Genomic DNA, 27,017 nt, shown 5'->3' with positions numbered 1-27,017 from the left:
TAAATTCCATGGAGTATTGGAATATCAGACTATTTCATGGGGTTTTTTCTCCTCTCTAAACATCTAGAGCATTTAGTAACTTCAATATTAAAACTGGCAATCATGACATCATCTTAAAATATTCTTATTACGAAAGTCATGTTACATACATGATATACATAACAGAATATATATATATAATATATACTATAATGTATATAACATAAGAAACACTAATAATTTATTGCAGCAAATTTAGAAGATTAAAAATTCAGGAGTAAATCCTATCAGCAATTAACTACTGTTAACATTTTCATCTATTTCCTTCTGGTTCCCTGTCTCTAGATCTTTTAAATCTTTCTCACAAAATATAAATCTCTTGTTTTCTTTAAAGCTACTAAAAATTTCAAAAATTAATTTTAAATGTGACTGAAAAACAAAACTCAAACAAAAAAGCCCAAAACAATTTGTGATTTTAAGCTGTACTTTATATCTAGTGACTCTTATATGCTCCTAGAGTTAAGAATTATTTTTCTGGACCTTTTTCATATTGCATTATTATCTAGTTTTCTCATGAATATGTTTCTTCTCAATCAAAATACAAACTCCTGTGGTAAGAATCAAGTCTTATTTTTTGTATCTCGCAACAGAAGTGAGCTGAATATACAAGAATCAAAATAAGTGCAAAATACAATCAGAGCATAATCCACTATTTTTGGCTTCTATGAGTCACTGTACTTACCGGATCCTGCAGAAAAAGGGTTTCACCGGAGCACATTCATACCGTGGAGCTGCTAGAAAGACAGATAGCCAGAAAAAAAGATGCCTGGTCAATCACTCCCTCTTGGGCAGGTCTTTCTCAGTGAAACAAATGTTTCACCATTACCAAACAAAAGATAATTTTTTAAAAAGAGAGAGAGGTCTCATTGATTAAAGTACCATTGAGAAATACTAGAATATGACTGGATCTCAAAATGCAGGAAGACAGTTCTATTTTAATCAAGGGGATCTCCCTCTCTTTAATACCAAAAACAATACTAGTATTTCCCAATTTGTCTTTAATACCAAAGACATACTAGTGTTTCCCAATCCTGAAAACTGTGAGCCTCAGGTGTAACAGTGAGAATCAGATTTATATCGTTCCCTCATTAATTCCCATCGTTCCCAAAATGCACATGTTCATTATCTCAAAGGTCAATGTCATTATACTTAGATACAATAATTCTGGTGGTAATACTCCATTCCATTGTAATGGTCTGGACATTTCTAAAAAACTGGGGATTTGGACTGTTTTCCGTTTTTTAGCTATATGACATATAATTTTCTTTTCTTCTTTAAGTTCTTTCCTTGGATAAATTTCAAAAAGTTGTGTTCCTAGGTTAAATGATAGAATCAATTTATGACTTTCATTGTGTACTGATAAATTAACCTCCAGAAAACTGTACTAATTCTCAGTTTTATTAACGTTTTCTCACAACCCTCATGCCAATGACTTGCTATCAATTCTGTGAATTTTTGCATCAATTTTATTGATGTATGAGGTAGTAATTCAGAAATGTCTAAATTTGCCTATCTTAGTGGCAGATGAGGGGGCTGCAATTTCTGCCCAGTATTTGTTAAGTATATGTATTTCCCGAGTTTCCTGAATATCTTTTGGAAATTTGTTCACTGAAACAAATAGTCTCTAGTTATAGGAACCATGGAAAACTGTGAGATGTTTAAAAAATATACACTGAAGCTTGCATAAACAGTGAGAATCCAAAAGAACCAAAATACTGAATAAGAAGCCCAGGTCTTGATACTTCTAAGGAGATGATCACAGGAAGAGTCAGAAAGCATTAATAAAGCACTGAAGATTGGTATAATCTTCTACAGAAAATAGCCTTTACTGTGAGGTTAGTTTGCTTACACCGTTTATTCATCAAACCAGGCACCTGAACTCCAAGTGCAGTCACTAGAAGTCCTGGACCACTGAAAGCCAGACTACGTGAGCTAAGACAACAGACACGAGCCCATGATGCATCTTCATTCCTAGGCTGTAAGTACGTGATGCTTGTTTCTGAAAGCATGCCCTGAAGTAGTAATGGTCAAACCCTTCTAAAAGGTTTGTACAAGACATGTTAAATAAAAACATATTCTAATACAGAACCAGAGGCTGACAAGAGCTGAGTGGGTAGCTTCGTAAGTCCTTTTAATGTTCTATGTGCTCAAAGTAAGGGATTGGAGGAGGTAACACAGGCACAGCCTAAAGGGGGCAGAGTTAACCAACTGCTCTCAAGAAGGGTTTCAATTTTTGAGATTTACAAGGCAAAAGTACAATATAAAAAGTAAACTAGATTCACATCATGCTTTTATTAAGTGAATTTTGAGATCCAAAAGAATTAATTTCAGGGCATACTAAGATTTTACAAAAACGGTGATATGGTGAGGCTGTATCCCTACCCAAATCTCATCTTGAATTGTAGTTCCCGTAATCCCCACGTGTCAAGGGAGGGACCTAGTGGGAGGTAACTGAATCATGGGGGTGGTTGCCCTCCTCCTGTTCTGGTGCTAGTGAGTTCTCATGAGGTCTGATGGTTTTATAAGGGGCTCTTCCCACTTTTGCTTGGCACTTCTGCTGCTGCCACCATATGAAGAGCATGTTTGCTTCCCATTTCGCTACAATTGTAAGTATCCTGAGGCCTCCCAAGCCATGCTTAACTGTGAGTTAATTAAACCTCTTTCCTTGATAAACTACCCAGTCTTGGGCATGTCTTTATTAGCAGAATGAGAATGGACTAATACAATAAATTTGCACTGCAAAGAGTGGGGTGCTGCTATAAGGATACCCAAAAATGTAGAAGTGACTTTGGAAATGGGTAACAGGCAGAGGCTGGAACAGTTTGGAGGGCTCGGAAGTAAATAGGAAAACGTGGGAAAACCTTGAACTTCCTAGAGACTTATTGAATGGGTTTGACCAAAATGCTGATAGAGATATGGACAATGACATCCAGGCTGTGGTGGTCTGAGATGGAGATAAGGAATTTGTTGGGACGGGAGTAGAGTTAACTTTTGCTATGCAAAGAGACTGGTAGCATTCTGCCCCTGCCCTAGAGATCTGTGGAACTTTGAACTTGAGAGAGATAATTTAGGGTATCTGGCAGAAGAAATTTCTAAACAGCAAAGCATTCAAGAGGAAGCAAAGAATAAGAATTTGGAAAAATTGTAGCCTGAAGATGAGACAGACAAGAAAAACCCATTTTCTGGGGAGAAATTCATGCCTGCTGGAGAAATTTACCTAAGTAACAAGAAGCCAAATGTTAATCACCAAGACAATGGAGAAAATGTCTCCAGGGCATGCCAGAGACTTCACAGTAGCCCCTCCATCACAGGCTGAGACTTAGGAGGGAAAAGGGTTTTCTGGGCCTGGTCCCCTGCATTCCGGCTGCTTCAGCCCCAACCATAGCTAAAATGGGCCAAGGTTCAGCTCAGGCCATAGCTTCAGAGGATGCAAGCCCTATTCCTTGGCAGCTTCCACATGGTGCTGGTCCTGCAGGTATGCAAAAGACCAGAACTGAGGTTTGGAAACCTCTGCCTAGATTTCAGAGGATAGAAGGAAATTCCTGGATGTCCAGGCAGAAGTTTGCTACAGGGGCAGAGCCCTCATAGAGTGCCACTGCTTGGGCACATGTGTAATAGAAATCTGGGGTTGGAGCCCCCACACAGTCTCCACTGGGGTAGTGCCTAGTGGAGCTGTGAGAAGAGGACCATTGTTCTCCACACCCAAGAATGGTAGATCCACTGACAGCTTGCACTGTGCGCTTGGAAAAGCCAGACAATGCCAGCCCATGAAACCAGCCATGGTGGGGGGGTGGGGGTTGTACCCTGCAAAGCCACAGGCAGAACTGCCAAGGCTGTCGGAGTCCACTTCTTGTACCAGCATTACCTGGATGTGAGACATGGAATCAAAGGAGATTATTCTGGAACCTTAAGATTTAATTATTGCCTCAGTGGGCCGTTAGCCTCTTTGTTTTGGCCAATTTCTCCCATTTGGAATGGGTTTTATTAATGCCTATACCTCCACTGTAACTAGGAAGTAACTAATTTGCTTTGGATTTTACAGGTTTATAGGTGAAAGGGACTTGCCTGGTCACAGATGAGACTTTGGATTTGGACTTCTGGCCTAATGCTGGAATGAGCTAAGACTATGGGGGACTGCTGGAAAGGAATGGTCCTGTTTTGAAATGTGAGGACGTGAGATTTGGGAGGGGCCAGGAGCAGAATGATACGGTTTGCCTGTGTCCCCACCCAAATCTCATCTTCAATTGTAGCTCCCATAATCCCCATGTATGGTAGGAGGAACCCGGTGGGAGGTAACTGAATCATGAAGGCAGCTTCCTCCACACTATTTTCATGATAGTAAGTTCTCATGAGATCTGATGGTTTTATAAGGGGCTTCCCTGTTCACTTGGCTCCCATTCTTCTCCTTCCTGGCATCATGTGTGGTAGAACGTGTTTGCTTTCCCTTCTGTCATGATTGTAAATCTCCTGAGGCCTTCCCAGCCATGTGGAACTGTGAATCAATTAAACTTCTTTCCTTTATGAATTACCCAGTCTCAGGTAGTTCTTTATAGCAGTGTGAGAACAGACTAATACAGAAGGGAAATATCCCAGCAATAAGTAATAAGCAAAAATGAAAAGGCTGAAAAGACACAGTCAGTGCTAATGGAAAAATACCTGGGGAAAAAGCGTGAAACACCTAGCAGCCAATATTGTGGATGTCCTGTTCACAGTTGTATCCCAGCATGTGTATTTAGGAAGGGGGAAGAGAAATAAAACCAATATTTTTGAAAGATGGGAACAGGAGAGATGAGGAGCTAGAAGCAAGCAGGGATGACATGCATATTTTCTAAAGCTCACATAAAAATATTTTTAAAAGATGGGGCAATTATAATTGGAAGAAGCAGCATGCAAAGCTATTCTTCATTACATTAAGTACTGGGTAAAAAATTAGAAATAGTATATATAGAGAGTTTCACACATCAAGATGAAAAAGTTTTGGAAATCTGTTTCACAACATTGTAACCATCCTTTACAGCAATGGAGTTAAGCCTAAAAATGATTAAGATGGTGTATTAGGTCCGTTTTCATGCTGCTGATAAAGATATACCCCAGACTAGGCAATTTATAAAAGAAAGAGGTTTAATGCACTTACAGTTCCATCTGGCTGGGGAGGCCTCACAATCATGGTAGAAGGCAAGGAGGGGCTAGTCATGTCTTACATGGATGGCAGCAGGCAAAGAGAGAGCTTGTGCAGGGAAACTCTCATTCTTAGAGTCATCAGATCTTGTGAGACTTATCCACTGTCACGAAAACAGCATGGGAAAGACTTGCTCCCACGATTCAATTACCTCCCACGGGGTTCCTCCCATGACACATGGGAATTATGGGAGTTACAATTCAACATGAGATTTGGGTGGGGACATAGTCGAACCCTATTACATGGTAAATTTTATGTGTTTTTTACCACAACAAATTTTTTTTTAGTTAGAAAGAAGGGCTTGGAATTAAAGAGAAGGCAGATCGATCTATCTATCTATCTATCTATCTATCTATCTATCTATCTATCTTTAGGAGACACTTTACAAAGAATATAAAATAATAAAGCGTGACTAAAAAGAAATAAATTAAGATCACACAGGACTGAATGTCACACAAAGAAAACTGCAATAGGCATCTCTGATTTGGGGAAAAAAAAGCATCCCAGAAGGAAGACAAAGTAATGAAACTCATGAACTTTTAGGGGCAAGAAAAACTGGAAGAGAGCTACTGGTCCTATTTTTTTTTTTTTTAACAGTTTACTTTTATTGCCCAGGCTGGAGTACAATGGTGTGATCTTGGCTCAATGCAACATCCCCCTCCCAGGTTCAAGCAATTCTTGTGCCTCGGCTTCCCAAGTAGCTGGGATTACGGGCATGTGCTACCATGCCCAGAATTTTTGTACTCTTTATTAGAGATGGGTTTCACCATGTTGGCCAGGCTGATCTGGAATTCCTGACCTCATGTGATCCTCCTGCCTCAGCCTCCCAAAGTGCTAGGATTACAGGCATGAGCCACCACGCCCAGCCTAATGATCCAAATTGTATCTCCAAAGTACAATCTCTCATACAAGGAAATCATAAAGAAATACAGAAGGAAAAACATTTAATTTTAACTTAAAGAAAACAGAGCCTTCGTAGCAACTAAAGCACTATATGGCATGCTGGTAGTGAAATAGTTATGACATATAATCTATGAAACAGACGTGACAAAATGGAAACAGATGTATTGTCTTTATGTTATCAGAAGCTTTTAAAATGCTGTTTTCATCACATGAAGACTTTCTATAACAAGAATAAGAAAAAACAGTTTGCACCTCACTTTTTTCGATTTGTCATGTTACTAAATGGTGTTACATTAAAGCCCTGTGTTAAGTGTCAAAAAAAAAATAATGCGTTAGTTGCTGTACTATTCCTGTTAAGAACAAAACTGATCTTGATGAGGCAAGATAAACATCTGAACATTGGTCCTGTTACCTCTTTGGGTCCAGTTGTTCCAGAAGGGAAGCTGAGCTCTTGCAGTGTGTGCATAGAACACCCTCACGTCTTGAGGGGCAAGCAGGTCAACAAAGTGAGAAGAAGCCAGGACATCTTTCTTATGATTCAGGATCAAAGCAGCCTGTTCAGAAATGTGCACTAACCTTCCAGACAGAAATGAAAATACTGCCACAAAGGTATCCTATAAAAAACATTTAAAAGAAATGCAAATATTGAGATACTCATTAGCAATAGTCCCTGAAAGGTAAATTTCTTCTAGATCTCTACCATGATCAATATCTTAAACTACACAGGTACAACCTATGAAGGCAACGAAACTCCTCAAATACTTTTCTCCAACATCTTTCTTAAATATTCTCATAAAACCTACACTTCACCTACTGAAGGTTCGATTTCTATGCCAAAAAATATACTAACTCATTCTATGCGGACTAAACATACGTATGGCACATAAACTTGATTCCTTCTCCTTTGCAAACTGTGTCTTACACCTGGGTGGACCGTGTTCTTGTCATCAGTACAGATTCTATGCTTTAAGACATGCTGAAGATTCACCTTCTTCAGGAAGCTGTCCTTGACAAACCTCATTACGTAAGCATCACTGCTCTAATTTCTTCCATTAGACATAAATGAAACTTACTTATAATCAGCCATTGTTTGTGTTTGCTAGCACTGGCATGCTTTCTTCTCTGGCTTTATTTTAAAGATCTTAAAAGACAAATATTTTCTTAAGCTGTTTATTAAACTCTCCATAGTACCTACTACAGTACTATGCACACACCAGTCCTTAAAATAAGCACTATTGTAATAGTAGGGATGGCTCATGTTCCACTGCTACAAAATCTTTTAAGTTACAATTATGTTGACGTCTGTACATAAAAATAAGTAATCTCCACCGTATCAACCAAACCTGAGGCTCAATTACTCTGTCAAACAAGAAGAGAGATTAAAAAAATATATATATATATATATATATGTGTGTGTGTGTATATATATATATATATATATATATATATATATATATACATATACCCTAAAAGTCTCTTCCAAAATTTTATGAAAAATGACAGCATCTCAACTCACCTGTTCTATAACATCCAGTTGTTACAACTTGAAGTAGTAGGTATTGGAACTAAGAATGATATAAATAGAAATTAACAATTCGGAGATTAGAATAAGATGCAGGAAATTACTCTGCAGTGTATTTTTTTGTTTTCTCTTAATTCGAGAGAGCTTGGGAATGCTAAGGAGGTAGAAGCACCTTATAACCAAAGTCACTGAACTGCACAGCACACTTCATGGGCTGCTTCTGTTTTTAGATGTTTTCTCTGGCAAGGCTGGAGAAGCTACACCAGGCCTCTTCAGCAGTTCCTCCTTTGCTTCCCTCAAATTGTGGTTGCTGAAACGTTGTTATTCTCCTTAAAAACTGACATCTAGAGCAGGTCCTTAGGAAAAATCACCCAGGTTGATATGGCAAAATGCATGAATTCTTACTGTGTTTTTGGAAGTGTGTTCTGAAGCAATAGTGGCCAGCTCCTCAAGACTGTACATGGTCACATCTGCCTGAGGTGCTCCATTTTGACTGAGAATCTGGAAAAACTCACTGTTTGCTAAGAAACACAGGGAGATAAACAGGTAGTCCAGTGACAACAGTATCTTTAGGAAACCATTTTATCTCTATCAAGCTGGATTATTTTTTTCGGATGAGAACACCTTGGTGCATTTTTCTTGAAAACAGATCATTTTCTGCTTTTACTTAAAATACATACTGATGGTTGTGCAAACTTTTTGATTTTATGAATTCTGCATGTTCTGGATCACAAGGAGCAAGATACATTCAAGGTACTAACTAAAAATTTCAGATGCATACACAATTTTTTGGGGGGGAGCAGAAACAGTACTCCATCATTGAGGAACATATCATAAGTGAAGCACAGAGGTCTGTGCTAAAGAGAATATGGCTTTAATGGAATCCTTGAAATGTCAGGCAGAAAAAGAAAAGTCTTTAAAATGGTTCATTTTTAGTTTGGTAAATTCCTCATATATCATTACTGCATTTTAAAAATACGTGTACGGTATGTAAAGGTAACTATTCAGTGGAATGCATTTTTTCCCCATAACTTCCATAGAAGACAATGTTCCTTTAAAAGGTTAGCCTTCAGAATGTGCTTAGGCTAAAACTCTACTCTTGCAACAGATGGGCAAAACGCTGCAAAGTTACTATAAACTATTATACAGATAAAGTTTTCCTGGTCTTTCAGATGTGAAAAATTAAGACATGAATACAATCGGTTTAGATTTGCTCATCTTCCATAAAGCACCAGAAAAAGTTCAAAGTATCTGCGTGACTAAGACCCCACTGACCATTCCTCTGGCTGCTGTGAGAGTCCTGGTGCACTTGTAGGACTCAATTTCTCTCGCTTGTTTACCTTGCACGCTGTGGACACAGCGGAGGGCATAGTTGAGGGCATCTAGAGTGCTTGGTTTATTGCGTCTCTCCGAGGGGAAGCATTTTTTCATTTCTTGGACAACCATGATAAGTTCTTCCGAAACTCTGTTTCGATCTTGCTGTTCACTGGAAGATTAAAAAAAAAACAACAACAAAAACGGACGATTTCACACCCGTGAAGATGATAACAGCATCTTGCAGTTTATGGAACAGAAACTGCAACCCAGGTAAGTTTCTAAGTGCTCTACCCGCACCAGTTCATTCAGTCCACAGGGTGATGCCCCTTTTCCTCCAGGCAGGGAACTCCGGCAAAGCAACTGGTAAATGCTACACAGTCTCCACTTACTTTCCCTTAATCCACTTGAGCCCCAACTGAGCTAACTTCTGTAACCACGTTTCCCCCCTGGTGCTCTTTGGTAATTTTCTTCAGTGTCTCAGCTCACTTCATCCTACGTTGCCTGAGTCTCCCCCTACACTCTCCCCTGGGCTTAAAACAATAAAAAGATTTACGTCCCCCTTTCCCTGCTCTGGGAAAGGACAACTAACGTATGGGGCCCTGGGCCTGAAGCCAGCGCGTCACCTGTGGCTGGGGTCCGCCAATTTTCTCTGCAGATGGCACTCGGGGCTCCACCGCTCCCCAGTGTCTTCGCCCAGGGCCTCGTCCTCAACTGCCCGTCCCCCGGGGCCAGAAGGTTCCCCGAGGGGCGTCTCGAGGTCTCCGCAGGGCTCCATGTCGTGCTGGGACGGCCCGCAGCCTGCTTCTCCCTCACTTTGCAGCCAGCGACAGACAGCGGTTTCTCACTCCAGTCCGCGCCATGGCGTTAGAGAAACCTGGCGGCTACCACGAGCCAGGGGGCCACACTCATCTCGGAGGAGCTTTTCCCTCCAGCATCTCCAAAACTCGGAGCTCGCTCCACTTTCGGAAGTCCGGCCTGGGGGGAGGAGACAAGGGTGACAAGGGCCAAGTGGAACTGAGGCTGCGGCGCCCGGACCGCGCGGTCCTCACCCCTGCCCCAACTTTCCCGCGAGCCGAACGGCGGGCGGCTCGGAAGCGCAGCGCTCCGGGAACCCCGGAGCCGAGGGCAGGGCTCTCGGGGCTCCTCGGCCGCGCTCGGGTCCCGAGAACTCCCGCCCGACCGCGCACTCACCGGCCTCGTCTGCCCGCGGCCCCGCGCGCAAGCCGCTCGCCCCCCTGGCCGCCCGCTCGTGCAGTCTCGAGGCCAGCCGCGTGCAGGAAAGCAGCCGGCGCCGCGCCCCCCCGCCGCCGCGTGACCGGCCCCGCCCCCGAGCCGCGCGATTGGCCGTCGGGGCCGGTTCCGCGGGCTCCCATTGGCCCTGGGGCGGGGCGCGACCCGGTGCGCCCGGGTTATATAAGCCAGGGCGAGGGGGCGGGGTCCTCTGGGGCGCGTTACATAATGCTCGGGGTCGGGCGGAGGCCGGCGATTGACCAATCCGGCAGGCGGTACGCGGGCAGGGGGCGGGGTGGCTCTGAGCGGCCTCAGGCCCGGGCCGCGCGACTGGAGCGTCCGGCCCCCATGCCACGCCGCCGGGGTGGAGTCGCTGAAGCCAGAGCAGAAATGATAGGATCAGGGAGCTGCCAGCCACGCGGGGGCGGGACCTGGAAGGGGCGGGGAATTTGAGGGGCGGGGCGGGCCCGGCCCAACTTCCACGTGAGAGGCGGGCAGGGAAGGGAGGGAAGCGAGAGGCGGGGGCGCGAGGGGGCGGGGAGTGAGAGGCGGGGGCGCGAGGGGGCGGGGAGTGAGAGGCGGGGGCGCGAGGGGGCGGGGGGTGAGAGGCGGGGGCGCGAGGGGGCGGGGAGTGAGGCGGGGGCGGTGGGCTTGAGTCGGGGTCTTGGGGAGGCTGGAGTTGGGGGATGGATGGGGCGGGAGACGGGGGCAGAAGGGGGACGGAGGGTGATAGGAGTAGGGGGCCGAGAGGCGTGGGGGGCGAGAGGCAGGGGCGGGGAGCTGGAAGAGGAGAGGGATGAGGGCGAGAGGCGGGGGCGGGGTGTCGAGGGCGGGGCCAGAAGGGGGCGAGAGAGAGGCGGGGACTGGGGGCGTGCTGGGGCGGGCAGGGGCGGCCCGGGCCAGCTACCTGGGGTCGGGTCCTGGAGTCCGCAAGTGGCTCCCGGCTACCCGAGCGCGTGTGGGGAGGAGCCCAGCGTGGGGCCGGCTGCGGGCCGCGTACCTCTCAACGTGCTTTGGGTGTCTTCTTGGCTTTCCACGGTTTTCACCGCCTCTGACCTACCGAACCCACCCCAACCGCCCTCATTCTCTGCTAACTCTTTAGGTGAGTGGGGTGGACTTGGAGGAACCGGGCCGTATAGCAGCCCTGGCAAAAAGCCCACCCAATATTTAGAAACTTTTTTTTTTTTTGAGACAGGGTCTTGCTCTGTCGCTCAGGGTGGAGTGCAGTGGCGCCATATGCGCTCACTGCAACCTGTCTTCTGGGCTCCAGGCATTCTCCTGCTTCAGCCTCCCGAGTAGCTGAACTGCAGGCGCAGCCACCATATCTGGCTAATTGTTATGTTTTTGGTAAAGATGGTTTATGTTGGCCAGGCTGGTCTCAAACTCCAGAACTCCAGTGATCTGCTGGCCTCGGTCTCCCGAAGTGTTGAGATTAGTGGTGTGAGCCACGCACCCGCCCAGAAACAGATTTTTGATGGTGAAACTTAAAACACTTCCCTGGACTTCCTAAAATTACAGATTCATTTGGCAACTGTAGGAAGACAAATGTAAAAGCCACTGTTTCAGAGGAGGAAGGTGTAGTGCCCTTAAAAAAAAAAAGTCAGAAAGCTCAGTTTGGATTGTCTCTCTCAATACCTTAGAAATGAAAGGTATAGTGCTTAGTGCTGCCCCCCTCTCTGCTGCCTGGTACAGAAAAAATACTCAGCATTTGTTGGATGAATGAAATTGTATGTAAAGGAAGAGGGTAAAAGTGAAGTGGGTGAGTGTTTATGTTAGGTACTGAATAAACCACCTTATTCTTACAAGCGATAGTCTAGGTTGGCTTGCCGTCCTCGGAGGCTGAGTTTTGTCAAACTGCATTCCTTCAGCAAGTATTTATTGCGTGCAGATCTGGGTGTGACACTTGGAATTCCAGGGGCTAGAAGAGTGGACCAAGGTCCGTGCCACCCAGGGAGTCAACATTTTATTGAGAAACACATACAAGCAACCCCATAAATAAGTTCATAAAGCCTAAAGCGATGTGTAGAAAACAAGCTACTGAGATGAAGAGCAACTGGGACAGAGGTGGAGAAGGAAGGAGGCCAGAGCCTCCTTAGATCAGCCGGGCAGGCCTCTGGGAAGGCGGAGTTAAACCTGAGATGAGCAGCACCTGCCACGATGGGTGGGGAAGTGGGCCCTGCAGAGTGGAAAGTACCTGCAAAGGACCTTTGGAAAGAAGTAAGTTTCCGGTTGAGAAACTGAAACAAACTTTATTCAGGTCTGTTTCTCCTTCAGTGCTTCCTTGCCTGTTTTCATTCATAGCTTAACTCTGGCCTGCAAGCCACACCCTGACATTAGTCCCATGCACACACCTCTCCACTGTCAACAGCTATACTTTGGCAGAGTGTAGCGTCCAGCCCTACAGTAGAGCCCCTCGCTACTGGAAATAGACACAAGACACCGAGATCAAGAGAAAGAGAGTTTGGGCTCAGGGGTCCACTGCTAACCAAAGCCCAGAGTCCAGCAGTGGCCTCGAGTGCCTGGACCCGCTGACTTTTATTGAGTATAAAGCAGGGGGCAGGGTAGGTAGGGCAAGTCATTGGTGGTCAGTGATAGGGTCAAATAAATCACGCACCTTAGAAACAGGAGCCCAAGACTTTCAAGTAGCCCCGGCAAGGGAAGAAGCAAGGGCAAGGGAAAAATGCGTCAGCACTTTTTCCATACTTGTCAAGAAGGAACACAGACATTAAGATTTATGTTACTTTTATTGATTCTATCTCCTAAAAAAGGAACCAGGTGGAGAAGCGGAACCTGAAAGTAGACATGGAACATGACTGCCGAAGCACAGCATCACACAGAGAAAATAATTAAGCCCCTGGATGTTGGCATGTCTCCCTGACAGCTGTCAGGCCTGCCACGGGCGCCTGTGGGAGCGAAGTTTTTTCCTAACTCCTCCAAGGAAGGAGACATCTCAGACATCTCCTTCTGTAGCCTGTAGCTTGCCAATCAGCGGGCGCTTTCCCAGCGCTGGCGCTGCGGCATAGCCAAGGCGCCCTCCGGCAGCCCTTAGATGGACGTGACAGAGTATCTTGCTTTAGGGTGACTTCTTTCACAATGTCACCTTAGGTTCACACTTTGCAACCCAACCCGAGAAACATTAGCAAAATTAAAAGGTCATACTTGGTATATATATCTGGGTATCTATATCTATGATTGCTTATGAATGACGGTGTGATTTTATTTCTAATTCTTTTCTATTTCATTATTTATATGGGAACAGGCTGAGGCTTCAAACCCTTGCCTCAACACTTGCAGGGTCTCCCACCCAAAGAAGAGAACCTTACTTGGAGGAGAGCGAGCAGGAGAGTCCTATGGGATGAGGTCAGAAAGCTAAAGGGCCAGATCATAGTGGGACTTGTAATTAGGGAAAGGGACTTGGACTTTTCTATTGCAAACATAAGCACAAGTCTGCTTCCACCCATACGCTATTGTTTCCTGGGGGTTGTAGAATAAGAATGGAAATATATTCATGGGGAAAGAAGAATCTAGAGAATGAAAACATGTGTCCGGGGATGTCCCTCGCCCGTGCGGACTTCTCTCCCATGGCCGTGGCAGCAGCCATCCAGTCTACCACACCCAGGGCCAGCTCTCCAAAGCCAACTCCTGTATTTTGGTATTTGTATAAAAGCCAGTTTCGCCGGGCGCGGTGGCGGAAGCCTGTAATCCCAGCACTTTGGGAGGCCGAGACGGGTGGATCACGAGGTCGAGAGATCGAGACCATCCTGGTCAACATGGTGAAACCCCGTCTCTACTAAAAATACAAAAAACTAGCTGGGCGTGGTGGCGCGTGCCTGTAATCCCAGCTACTTAGGAGGCTGAGGCAGGAGAATTGCCTGAGCCCAGGAGGCGGAGGTTGCGGTGAGCCGAGATCGCGCCATTGCACTCCAGCCTGGGTAACAAGAGCGAAACTCCGTCTCAAAAAAAAAAAAAAAAAAAAAAAAAGCCAGTTTCCCCTGCATCTCCTATACTAGAAAGCACTTTTCACGAGGGGAGTGGTTTGCTTCTGTCCACTCAGGCATGGGGAAATGCTGGGTACTAGAGGGTAGAGTACCTACAGAAGGGCTGGTGGGAAGGGAGGAGAGAGTTTCAGGGTTTGTAAGGGACAGGTATGGGGAGCAGCAAGGAATGCCATTTTTAGAATCTGAACCAGGTGCAGCCATTCCTCTATCAGGAACACAGGTACCACAACCATGTTTATAAACACTTTATTCAGGTCATTACAGTGGGTAAGTTCCCAGCTAAGTGCACAGATACAAGCGAGGTATTTCCAGGTTAATGCAGGAGCCAGTGGGTTACGTGGGACTGAGCACTGTAGCCAAGGAGTGAGCACCAAGGTTTCAGAGTCAAACTGGGCCAGATACCCTGTGCTTGGGGGGGCGGGGGGCTATGTCCTAACACAAACAGCTGCTTTGTCCTCACAGCTGGCCATACTGCAGGGCTGTCTTCAACAAATCACTCAGTGATGTTAAGGGAACAGACAGTGAAGAAATGAAACCTGTGTCCTGGTGCACCTCGGCTATTGCTGCTTTGTAACTCATAACAGCATGTGAACAATGATTTCAGAATATTCCAGTAACGAGCTACAGAGTGATCAAGTCTGTGTCCTTCTCCCTCAGTGCCTCCTTGCCTGTTTTCTTTTGTAACTGAATTCCATCTTTAAGCTGTGTATCCAGATGTTGAAAGTCCCATGCATATAAGAAAAGTCTCTCCGATGACAATGACAACAGTTCCTTCCACAGCAGCATCCTCTGCAGTTGTTGATACCAAAGCAAGGTCTCTGGTTGTCTCCTCTCTGTGAAAAGAGCCATCCACCCCTGACCAATGCCTAATTGCAGGCATCATTTAGAAGACTGATTTAGGAAGCAGAATGTGAATAAAAATAGGAAACTCCAAAAAGCTACAGTTTATCATCCTGTCTGGGCCAGGTAATGATCAAGTTCACAGGTGGTCTTACTTGAAGGCTACAGAATTGTTGGTCGCCTAATTATCAGAAACATGTTGGAGTCCACAGCTGATAATCTGCCAGCTGCTGGGTGAAACTCTTTTGTCTATAGCAGACGTCCCCAAACTGCGGCCCCCTGAGGCCATTTATCCGGCCCCCCCGCTGCACTTCAGGAAGGGGCACCTCTTTCATTGGTGGTCAGTGAGAGGAGCACAGTATGTGGCGGCCCTCCAACGGTCTGAGGGACAGTGAACTGGCCCCCTGTGTAAAAAGTTTGGGGACCCCTGGTCTATAGGAATGAGATGGTCAGAGTCTACCTCAAACCTTCTCTAACCCCCCTGCAAAATACTGAATCAGAAGGGAAGCCGCACTGTCTACAGCATTTCAAAAGGAAGAAAAGCCTGTCAAGATGTGGAAGGTTCACACACAAGGTTACGATTTTAATTCTGAAGGGGCACCTTGAGTTCCATTTGGCACATTTCTGAATTAAACTGTCAGGAACAGACAAGGCCATTTTATCGGTATTTAACTTTTTGGTAAAATAGAAACTTTGGTCATAGCCATAGTTCTATAAAAATTTTTAAAGAGGTTATTTCTGATTAAAACAGTATTTTTAGCAAGTGATACATAACAAGAACGTAAATATCTTCAAATCGAATGCAAGAGCAAAAGCTCTTCACCAGCATCTTATCTTAAATACAGTGAGAGTCAGTAAAAGCAGAGGATTCTCTTACAGGGAATCAGAAACTTATCAAAATAAGGCATAGACTGTTTTTATCACAGATTTGTGTTAGGCAGTAGTGTTTTTTTCTGGAAGGCACAAGTTGGATATCGATTACCCAAAGGTTTAAAATGTGGTTCTAAAAATAATGCTGAATGACAAGGGTAAGTAACTGGGAGCAATGGCAATTAATTAGTGACAACATGACATCTAGATGATAGCACTCCGGAACTTCGGAAGGCCTCTTCATCAGCCCATATGTAAGTCGGTAAAGACACTGTGCAAAATGTGGATGGGGCCGGCCTTACTTCTAATTTGGAGTGCATATTATTAAAAAACAAAGGCACGTTTCCTAGAAATTCAACTTTACATTAACACAAAATAATCACTTTAGAGATAGTAGTAGGTAAGCTTGATAATATAGCAGGTTCTAAGTCAAAAGTCTTGAAGAGGTTTCTTGAACAGCAGGTTTGAGTTCCACTGGTTCTTCATGAAGAGACAACCCACACTAAGAGGCAGGAGAGATGCAAAAAAAAGCAGGGGAAACAGCAGGTTAGTCTCTCAGTGCGAATCCCACGTGAGCATCCAATGCTGCAGTCGAAATGTGATCAGAAATTAGACTGCGCTGATTTCCTGCTACTGGCTTCTCTCCATTCTATTGAGGGCCAGAGGAAGGAGACTAGAAGCTTATATAATCATACTTAATACTTTTATCTAGCATACTTAGTTCTATATAATCTTTCTATATAATATAGATATTGTAGTTGGAGCTGTATGGACACATTTAATGCTGATTTATAAAATCCTTCTATATAACCATATAGTAGTTTGTAGTAGGAGGAATGCCTAGAGCAGTCACAGAACAGAAGCAGTACATGGGAAAACAGCCAGACCAGGACAAGAACCAAAGACCCAGGCGGTGGTGTCCCTGCCTGAAAGAGCATACACTGTACAGCAGGCTTGGAGCAAGGAGTTGTAGTACTTTGCATCCAGTTCCTGTGGAAAATAGGCCTCAGGTCTGAGATCCTGGAAATAACCGAGGGAGAAGAATCCCTCTGGTGTGACCAGTCACAGCAGCTGTACACCCTGTCAGTCTTTTCTTGCTTCTGTGCTAGCTCAAATCATCCTCCCATAAATCTTAAGAGCACGAGTCTGTCAGCTCCCACTGCACTGGCGTATAGTATCCTTCCATTAGAAATCCTTTAAAGTCTCCAGCCCCCAGATAAGAAGTGTTGTGCATGACACCTGTTGTACACAGCCCATCTCCTTGCCTCGGTGACCTAATGGGGGTGGACCCCTTTTCTGTATATGACCCTCTACTACTGCATACGGCATGGACCCCTACTGCGCATGGCCCACCACTCTGCCCAAGTGACATAGTGGGGTCCACTTGTGACTCACATGATTATGTATGCCCTATTACTAAGCCTATAGATGATGACCTCACTCACAACTCTGCCCCCTGCTTGTACCTAATAAATACAGATGCTTCTGGGCATTTGGGGCTCTCGTTCATCTCCGCTCACAGGTGGCGTGGCCCCCCAAGTTCAGATGCTCTTCACCAGTTCTTCAGCGTCCTGTAACTTTACTTCTTGGGTACTGCACCTCAGCGCAACATAAGGGACACTCCATGACCTACAAATATCTACCTATCAATGAAAGAAGTCATGTTTCTCTAAACAGTTCTCATATATTGGGCTACCAACGGCAATAAGTTATTTCAATATAATAGTTGTATGTGTGTCTTTCTATGTGTATACATACATATTTTATTTATATAGCTATTATTTTTATTATTATATGCCAGGCACCAACCTAAACACTTTTTATGTATTTACCAAATCTGTCCTCTAATAAACAAACAAGGCAGGTTACTATTATCCCCATTTTACAAATGGAGAAACTGAAACCCGGAGATGTTAAATTGCTTGTCCACGGCCATACAGCTGGATGGTGGTGGACCCAGGATGGATCACAGGTAGTCCATGCTTTTAATCACTACATTACATAAAAGGAAATAGATGCTAAAAACATATTCAGAGAAAAAAGAAGTTGGAAATGAATAAATTTTCTCTAACATCAAAGGATTAATGTTTATATTAGAAATCTCAGACTTATATAAAACTCAAGTACTTAAAACATTTGTTAAAGAAAACTGGAAACCTTGGAATAAATGAACCTTTTTTTGTTTTGTTTTGAGAAACTCACTCTGTTAGGCTAGAGTGCAGTGGCATGATCATGGCTCACTGCAGCTTCGAATTTCTGGGCTCAAGCAATCCTCCTGCCTCAGCCTCCTGAGTAGCTGGGACTTACAGGTGTGCACTACCATACCTGGTTAATTATTAACAATTGTTTGTAGAGCTGCTGTGTTGCCTAGGCTAGACTCAAACTCCTGGCCTCGAGTGATCCTCCTGTCTTGGCCTCCCAAAGCTTTGAGATGACAGGCCTGACTCCCCACACCTAGCCAAAACTAACGTTTCAGAGGGAGTTTTAGTATGAGTTCTTGTACACAAAATCAACAGTCTGTGAATACATGGAGAAGACTTTTCCAATGAGTTTAGAAAAGGGTAACTCACCGATGATGATGATGATGAAGATAACCAGAACAGTAATCCCTATTGCCCACATCTGTAACAAAACATATGTCCACATCACATTTCAAACACAGACATAACGTGCTTGTTGAAGAGTATCACATACTATTTGTCTAGTCACTGAAAGGGAAATTCAGCTGCATAGAGTCTGGAATAATTCATAATTTTTAAAGCCTAAATTAAATGTTCTCGATTTGGGCCTGAAGGTAACTTATCTACTTTTTAAAAAGATGTTCAAATGATCTGTGGCCTCTAGCTAGGCATTTGTTTGTGTATATGAGTTCTCCACATATGGAAGGGCTGGCTACTCAGCTTGACCTGTGTCTCAAAGTGTCACTTGTAAACAAGGCAGAGTACAGCACACATCTGAATCTGGTCACGGCACACTGACTCACTAACTGTATAAAATCTGCTTTGGCTCACACTCCTGGGAGGGCTGCTTTCTACGCTTCTGTTGAGCACGCTATGGCTTTCAAGCATTTCTTTCCCTTGACCTTGGAACCATTCACAGAACTACACAAAAACTGACCAATTCTAGCCCTCTCCTATTTGTGTTTGGGGCCCCGCTAGGGTGGAAGATTGGGAAGGGCTGATGACCGTGAGTGATTTTGGATATTCCTGTTCTACATGCATCTTCTGAAGATCAGCCACCGCATGTAGAGGATCCCTAGTGTGGGGCTAGGAAAGGGTATGCAGTCAGTGTTTTGGATTCCCAGTGGACCCATAGTTCCATGTATAGGAAGTGAAACCCATCTCCCAGAGTCATGAGAGTCCATTATCTGCAGCCTGTTGATTCTCTGAGAATGGAGAGGGAACTTAATGTAAAGGTGACTGAAAATAAAATTACCTTGCAATTCTTCCACCAGTATTTTCTCTTCAACTTGGCTGCGCTTGTTTCAAATTGAGAAGCACCTGCCTGCAGTGCGTCTGCACGGTCGTCTAACTCGGAGAGCTTCTGGTCTCTTTCCAGAACCTTGTCCACGTTAACTCGCATTATGTCCACCACCTAGATGAGTGTGATCACAGCAAGTAAGGCACAAAGAATGGAGGACAGGGGCCAGGTGCGGTGGCTCACACCTGTAATCCCAGCACTCCGGGAGGCCAAGGCAGGTGGATCACCTGTGCAAAGGAGTTCGAGACCAGCCTGGCTAACATGGTAAAACCCTGTCTCAGTACTAAAAATACAAAAACATTAGCCAGGCATGGTTGTGGGCGCCTGTAATCCCAGTTACTTAGGAGGCTGAGGCAGGAGAATCACTTGAGCCCAAGAGGCAGAGGTTGCAGTGAGGTGAGATCGCGTCACTGAACTTCAGCCTGGGCAACAGAATGAGATTCTGTCTCAAAAAAAATGGAGGAACAGAGATTTCAAAGACAGTGTACAGGCACATTGTTTCTTCCAGGTCAGCACTTTATTACTTTGAGCCAAACTTTCACTTTGAAAATAATGGGCCTACTCTTTCATGATAAAAACAATCAGCATATTAAGGATAGAAAGGAATTTCCTTAATATGATAAAGGGCATTTATGGAAAAATCCACAACTAGTATGCTCAGTGATGAAAGACTTCCCTGTTAAGATCAGGTATGAGACAAGGACGTTCACTTTCATACTGCTACTCAACACTGTGCTATAAGTTCTGAACAAAGCAATTAGTTAAGAGAAAGAAAAAGTATCCAAATTGGAAAAGAAGAATAAACCTATCTGTACTTGCAGATGATTCTCTCTACATAAAAAATACCAAAGAAGCCACAACAAACTGCTAGTGCTAACAAATCCAGTACAGCTGCAGGGTACAACAGAAACACACAGAAATCAGTTGTGTTTCTATACACCAGCAACAAATAATCTGAAAAGGAAATTGAGGAAACAACTGTGTTTACAATAGCATCTAACAGAATAAATACCTAGGAATAAATTTAACCAAAAGGTGAATGACTTGACAATGAAAACTAGAAAGCACTGCTAAGAGAAATTGCTAAGAGACATCATTAAATGGGAAGACATCCTATGTTGACACACTAGAAGACTTAAAAATATTGCTAAGGGAGCGGTACTCCCCAAAGTCACGTCCCAGTTTCAAAACTTACAAAGCTACAGTAATCAAAACAGTGTGATACTGACATAAGGACATACAGACTGATGGAATAGAACCAAGAGTCCAGAAATCAACCCAAGGATCTATAGCACAAGAGTGCCAAGGCCGTCCAACAGGGGAAAGAACTGTCTTTTCAATAAACAGTGCTGGGCCACCTGAAGAGCCAACATGTAACAGAGTGAAGTTGAATCCCTACCTCACCCTATGTACAAAAATGGATCAACAGTCTAAGTTTAAGGGCTAACCCCATAAAACTCTTAAAATGAAACGTAAGGGTAAATCTTCATTACTTTGGATTTGACTATGGATTCTTAGATTTGATAACAAAATCAAGAACAACAAAAGGAAAAACAGATACACTGGACTTCATAAAAATTGAAAACTTTTGTGCATCAAAGAACATTATCAGGCTGTGAGTGGAGGCTCACGTCTGTACTCCCAGCACTTTGGGAGGCCCAAGCAGGCACATCACCTGAGGTCAGGAGTTCGAGACCAGCCTGGCAAACATGGTGAAACACTGTCTCTTATTAAAAATACAAAAAGTTAGCCGGGCAAGGTGGCAGGCGCCTGTAATCCCAGTTACTCTGGAGGCTGAGGCAGGAGAACCCCTTGAACCTGGGGGTCGGAGGCTGCAGTGAGCTGAGATCGCACCACTGCACTCCAGCCTGGACAACAAGCAAGGCTCCATCTCAAAAAAATAAAAACTGAAAAAAAAGAACATTATGAAGAATGTAAAAGACAACCCACAGAACGGGAGAAACTATTTGCAAATCACGTCTGATAAAGAAAAATTTAATATCCGGAATGTATAAAAAAAACTCTCACAACTCAAAAACAGAATGACAAACAACCCAATTAAAAAATGGGCAAAGCTTAAACAGATATTACTTAAAAGACACACAAATGGCCAATAAGCACATGAAAAGATGCTGAACATCACTAATCATTAGAGAAACGCAAATGAAGACCAAAGAGCTCAGTAGGATGGCTATAATCAAATCAATGGAAAACAAGTGTTGGCAACGATGTTGAGAAACAGGAACTCTTGGACATCGCTGGTGGGAAAATAAAGTGATGCAGCCGAAAACAGTTCGGCAGTTCCTCATAAAACTAAACAGAGTTACTAGGGCCTAGCAATGCTACTCTTAGGTATACATTAAAGAGAAATGAAAGCTTATGTCTCAACAAAATCTCGTCTGTGAATATTCATAACAGCATTATTCATAATAGCTGAAAGGTGGAAACAACTGAAACTCATTAACAAATAAGTGGATCAATAAATTGTTTATACACACACAACAAGACTATTACTCAACCATAAAAAGGAACACAGTACAATATGTTACAACTCGAATGAACGAGAAGAGTATTAGTGTGCTAAGTGAAAGAAGGTAACTGCAAAAGGCCACACATTGTATGATTCCTTTTTTATGACATGCCCAGAACAGGCAAATCCACGGAAATAGAAAGCTGATTAGAGGTTACCAGGAATGGGAGGAAGAGGGAATAGTGAATGATTACTAAATGGATATGAGGTGTTCTGGGGTGATGGAAAAGTTTTGAAAATAGAAAGAGGCAATGATTGCAAAACATTATGAATATCCTGAATGACACTCAAGTACATACTTTAAAATGTTTAGTTGTACGTTATGGGAATTTTGCTTCAATAATAAAAAAAAAAAAAATCTCCTTAAAATTCCTTTGGTTAAAAAAAAAATCCAATTTGATATTGTAAGTAAACAAAAGCTTCAGGCAGGACAGAATTACAATGGGTTTCTTACTATGGAAATCTAAAATGTTTAGAAGTTGATAAAAGCATCAGATCAAAACATTATTATTTAACAACAGTATCTAACATAACTTTAACTTTTTTTCAGGACAGCTAAATGTAGAAAGACTGAAATATATTTGTCGGATAGTGACAGCTTTTAGGAATGTGGAAATACTAGCCTGAATTTCTCAATCTTCTGCTGTGGTTCTCCACATACAGCGCAGAACAAAAGATGAAGGTCCTCCAGCTCAAGAATTCTACAAAGAGAGATGTGCTGGGCTAATGGAGTTTGACAGCCTCTACCTTCTGTGTGTCAATGGACAACTGTCAGAGAGGAATTTTACAGAGAGGCTTGCTCAGGCGGGGTAACTATTAAGTCAGACTACAGGACAAAGCATTTCCATAAAAAAATCTCAACAGAAGAACTGGTCCTGGCTTGAGCAATCTAGGGCCCTTATCCTTAACATTTTATTATCCTATTTTATCAAGGGGTTCTTGGGGAGTGTACTCAAGGAGTGGTGTTCATGTTTTAGGTATATGATTTTTTATTTTTCCTGAGACAATACAGATTTGTGATTCTATCACAGGAAATCAAGCATGAAGCCTAGAGTCTGAATTTTGCTTAGATCAGATCTTCCAGCACAGCAGGGAGCAAAATTCTGTTACAATTATGATACAGTCAGAATTTGCTTTACATCTACACTTCATATTTTTTCTAAACAGATTTCCAGTGTGCTCTCATATTTGTTTAAAATTCATGTTTCCAACATTTCAGAGCAATACCTCATCTACTTGATTTTGTGTCTGCTGAAGTCTTCGATTACTGCCAGTGGCAGCAGCTGGACCTGTAGACCTGGAACACGAAAAGGCAGGAGCATGAGTAAATTCCCATTCTAAATACATTTTCTTAAGTATAAAGATGTCGGCTAGGCACAGTGGCTCACTCCTGTAATCCCAGCACTTTGGGAGGCCAAAGCGGGTGGATCACTTGAGGTCGGGAGTTTGAGACCAGCCTGACCAACATGGAGAAACCCTGTCTCTACTAAAAAACAAAACAAAACAAAACAAAATTAGCCTGGAGTGGTGGCACATGCCTATAATCCCAGCTAGTCAGGAGGCTGAGGCAGGAGAATTGCCTGAACCTGGGAGTCAGAGGTTGCAGTGAGCCCAGATGGCACCATTGCACTCCAGCCTGGGCAACAATAGCAAAATTCTGTCTTTAAAAAAAAAAAAAAAAGACAGGTGTTACTCTGGGACTCTCACACTGTTAATCTCTTACATCAGAACTAAAGCAGAAAAAAAAATTCTTCCTGAAGCAATGAACAATTTTAATGGCATTTTTTCTAATTTCGCTATAATTTCCAAGACTGTCCCACCTACTAAAGGGACAAACATGAAGGTTTAATAGGATCTACTTTGTATCCCTTTAGTATCTGATCCCAAGATAGGTAAACTCTACTGTCCTTTTTTTTTTTTCTTTTTTGGAAAGGTGAGTTGAAGCAATGCTTCCTCTTTTAAGAAGGTACTCTTTTTTTTTAAATTTATTTTTATTTTTTTTTGAGACGAAGTTTTGCTCTTGTTGCCCAGGCTGGAGTGCAACTGGGCAATCTTGGCTCACAGCAACTTCCGCCTCCTGGATTCAAGCGATTCTCCTGCCTCAGTCTCCCAAGGAGATTACAGGTATGTGCCACCATACCTGGCTAATTTTGTATTTTTAGTAGAGATGGGGTTTCGCCATGTTGGTTAGGCTGGTCTCGAACTCCTGACCTCAGGTGATCCAACCGCCTCAGCCTCCCAAAGTACTGGGATTACAGGCATGAGCCACTGCACCCGGCCCAGGAAGGTACTCACCTTTTAAAATCTTTATGAAAGGCTTTATTTCTCCCCAGGCAGATCTTTCTTAACCACTCTGACTCTCAAGTCATTATTGGCTAGACTCTTCCCATGCATTTTCTTCTTTAACTCTCAAAACTCTGAGGGGAATATTACTCCCATTTTACAGACGAGTAAAGTGAGGTTTAGAAAGTCAACACAGCTGGCTGTAGTACAGCCTGTTTTTAGATCAGGTCCTGTGTACCTTGTATCTAGATTTTTTTTTTTTTTTTTTTTTGAGACGTTGTCTTGCTCTGTCGCCCAGGCTGGAGTGCTATGGTGCGATCTCCGCTCACTGCAACTTCAGACTCTTGAGTTCAAGCGATTCTCCTGCCTCAGTCTCCCAAGTAGCTGGGATTACAGGCACAGGCCACCACACCCGGTTAATTTTTTGTACTTTTAGTAGAGACGGGGTTTTACCACGTTTGCCAAGCTGGTCTCCAACTCCTGACCTTGTGATCCACCTGCCTCAGCCTCCCAAAGAGCTGGGGTTAAAAGCATGAGCCACCACGCCCGACCTGGCTCTAGATCTTAACCACTGTGATCTATTGAAACAACAGCCTTAGCAGTAACATTCGAAGTGTGTCGCCAGCTCCTGGAAGAAACCCGGGGCTTCCTCCGACAGTGAGCAATGAGCAAAATGGAGGTGGAAGAGAAGGTCCTTGGGATTCTTAACAATTAGCATTCTCAGCCGGGCGCGGTGGCTCACGCCTGTAATCCCAGCACTTTGGGAGGCCGATATGGGCGGATCACGAGGTCACGAGATGGAGACCATCCTGGTCAACATGGTGAAACCCCGTCTCTACTAAAAATACAAAAATGAGCTGGGCATGGTGGCGCGTGCCTGTAATCCCAGCTACTCAGGAGGCTGAGGCAGGAGAATTGCTTGAACCCAGGAGGCGGAGGTTGCGGTGAGCTGAGATCGCGCCATTGCACTCCAGCCTGGGTAACAAGAGAGAAACCCCGTCTGGGGAAAAAAAAAAAAAAAAAACCAATTAGCATTCTCTAACCGTTACCGTTGGAAGCACCGGTTTGCAAGGGCCACAAGAGCGCTTTCGCTTGAGAGCGAAGGCCCAGGGTAAAGTCATCTTCCCAGTGTAGATGCCCCTAGCTAGGCAAGGAGCACCTCGGGCCACAGGAGCTCAGGACAGGCCCGAGGTCCTTTCCCTCGCAACTTCTGGGGCCGAGCGCAGCACCGGGCTGAGCGCGGGCGCTCCCGAACCAGACCAGTTGTCCCGGTTCCTCTCACGGACCTCGGGGGCTAGAAGGGGAAGGGGCGAGGAGCGGGGTGCGGCGGGCAGCTAACTTCCTCCGGGAAGCGCCTCGCCGCCCCGCCCTCGCCCCTTCCGCGTCCGCCCGCTGGCCGCGGGACGCACCCAGCCAGTCCGCAGCCCGCGCCCCCAGGGCCACCGCCCACCCCGAGGCCTTGGTATCCCTGCGCAGCCCCGGCGTACGTCCGAGCGGCGGCCGGCGGTAACTGGGCAGTACGGCAGTCCCAGCCTCGAGCTGCCGCTTGAGGAGCCCGAAGCCGCCCGCGTAGCATAAAGTCACTTACATTTTGGCGGCGGCGGCGAGCGAGGGTCTGGAGAGAAGCGCAGCCGGGACCCGAGGCGGCCAGGGAGATGGGCGGGGCGGCGCGGCGCGGCGCGAGGCAAAGACGTCACTGGGCGGGGCCGGCGGGAGTGGGCGGGGCTCGCTGGGCCGCGAGGGGCGCGCCGGAAGTGGGCGGGCGCGTCCCCCGGACGAAGCTACCTGGGAACTTGAGGGCCACAGGGGGTCCAGGGCGGTTCGGGCTCCGAGACGCAGAGTGCAGGTCAATATAGCTCCCTCTCCGCACCGAGCCCGCGCAGGCACTTGGGGACGTGATCTGCAAAAGTGGTACGTCAGGCACAGGCGAGGGACTGTGTGGGTGAGGGTGGGGGCATCTCGTGTTATTCTGGGCCCAGGGAGCACTTCGCTCTAACAGTATGAGACGCAGATGATTGGCTGCTGCTGAACGTTCCAGATTAATTTAGTGATCCTGGGGCACCGTGTTTCTCTAAGAAAGTAGTTAAAATGAAATAAGAAGTCCATTTCGGGTATTTGTCACAGGCTTGGGGTTAGGTGATGTTACCGTTCTTCATGTTTTCTTCGGTAACACCAATATTTGTCACTGCAGATCATACTATAACCTGCTTACGAGAGCCTTGGCGTCAGGGCTGTAGTTTCTTCATTTCTGTATTTTCAGGCCCTAGCACGGAATAGGTCCTCAGGTTTTGACTGAAGGGAGGGAAGCACAAATCTGAGCGCAGTGAGTTACTTTGTAATGTATTTGTTACTGAAATACTCCTACCAACACTTTCCTACATAAAAAACAGCCACTAATAGGTCATTCGGGGGGTCTCTTAGATGAGAAGTAAAAAGTACAGTACTATGCTGCCTTTTCCAACTCTACATAGAATACTTTGAAAAGGGAAACGTTAATATATATTCGAATAAACGAGAGTGTCACAAAGACGGTGGGATTTGAGTAGTGGAAAAGCGAACTTTCCAGGTAAGGGATGGACAAACACCATGAACAAAGACAGCAGTGAAAATGGACGCACTGTGCACAGACCACCTAGAAGGTGCAGGTTGGGTACAAGGTGAAAAGAAGACTGAATAAAGAGGAGAAACAAGAAAAATATTTAAATGTAGTGGGCCCTGGAAACCACTGACTCGCAGACTTGGGCGCTCGATCCGCGATGCAGAATTTCTCTGGCAGTAGCAGCCAGGTGGATTAGATTGGCAGAGGGACCACTAGGGAGATAATGA

At 44.7% G+C, this 27,017-nt stretch overlaps 2 protein-coding genes across 10 annotated transcripts in view; both read right to left on the bottom strand.

Moving 5' to 3' along the window:
* Positions 1–10,251, bottom strand: part of PER3 (period circadian regulator 3) — a 69,447-nt gene extending 59,196 nt beyond the window's left edge. For 6 of the 9 annotated variants that reach the window (XR_005580831.2, XM_039474332.2, XM_039474336.2 and 3 more), the window contains exons 1-6: positions 10,152–10,251; positions 9,584–9,935; positions 8,984–9,129; positions 8,049–8,164; positions 6,534–6,735; positions 722–773 (exon numbers count right to left, since the gene is read on the bottom strand). Coding sequence is in view for 8 of the 9 variants with exons in the window: in XM_039474332.2 (XP_039330266.1) it covers positions 722–773; positions 6,534–6,735; positions 8,049–8,164; positions 8,984–9,129; positions 9,584–9,735 (668 nt within the window). In the remaining variant the exon portion in view is untranslated. Of the gene's footprint in view, positions 1–721; positions 774–6,533; positions 6,736–8,048; positions 8,165–8,983; positions 9,130–9,583; positions 9,936–10,151 lie in introns of those variants that run through there. The other 3 variants (XM_039474333.2, XM_039474335.2, XM_039474339.2) reach the window with 2 other exon arrangements.
* Positions 10,252–14,418: 4,167 nt separating this feature from the next.
* On the bottom strand, positions 14,419–25,866 carry VAMP3 (vesicle associated membrane protein 3). Its single transcript, XM_039474340.2, has 5 exons — positions 25,780–25,866; positions 23,136–23,205; positions 19,334–19,492; positions 18,469–18,520; positions 14,419–16,400 (listed from the first exon to the last, which is right to left on the bottom strand). Coding segments are annotated over exons 1-5 (303 nt in total). The 5' UTR covers positions 25,782–25,866; the 3' UTR covers positions 14,419–16,380.
* Between the last annotated feature and the right edge of the window lie 1,151 nt (positions 25,867–27,017).

This window comes from Saimiri boliviensis, chromosome 11 (assembly GCF_048565385.1).
Source record: "Saimiri boliviensis isolate mSaiBol1 chromosome 11, mSaiBol1.pri, whole genome shotgun sequence".
Taxonomy (NCBI): domain Eukaryota; kingdom Metazoa; phylum Chordata; class Mammalia; order Primates; family Cebidae; genus Saimiri; species Saimiri boliviensis.
The sequence above is the reverse complement of the archived record's forward strand: the minus strand, read 5'-3'. Positions and strand labels throughout refer to the sequence as shown.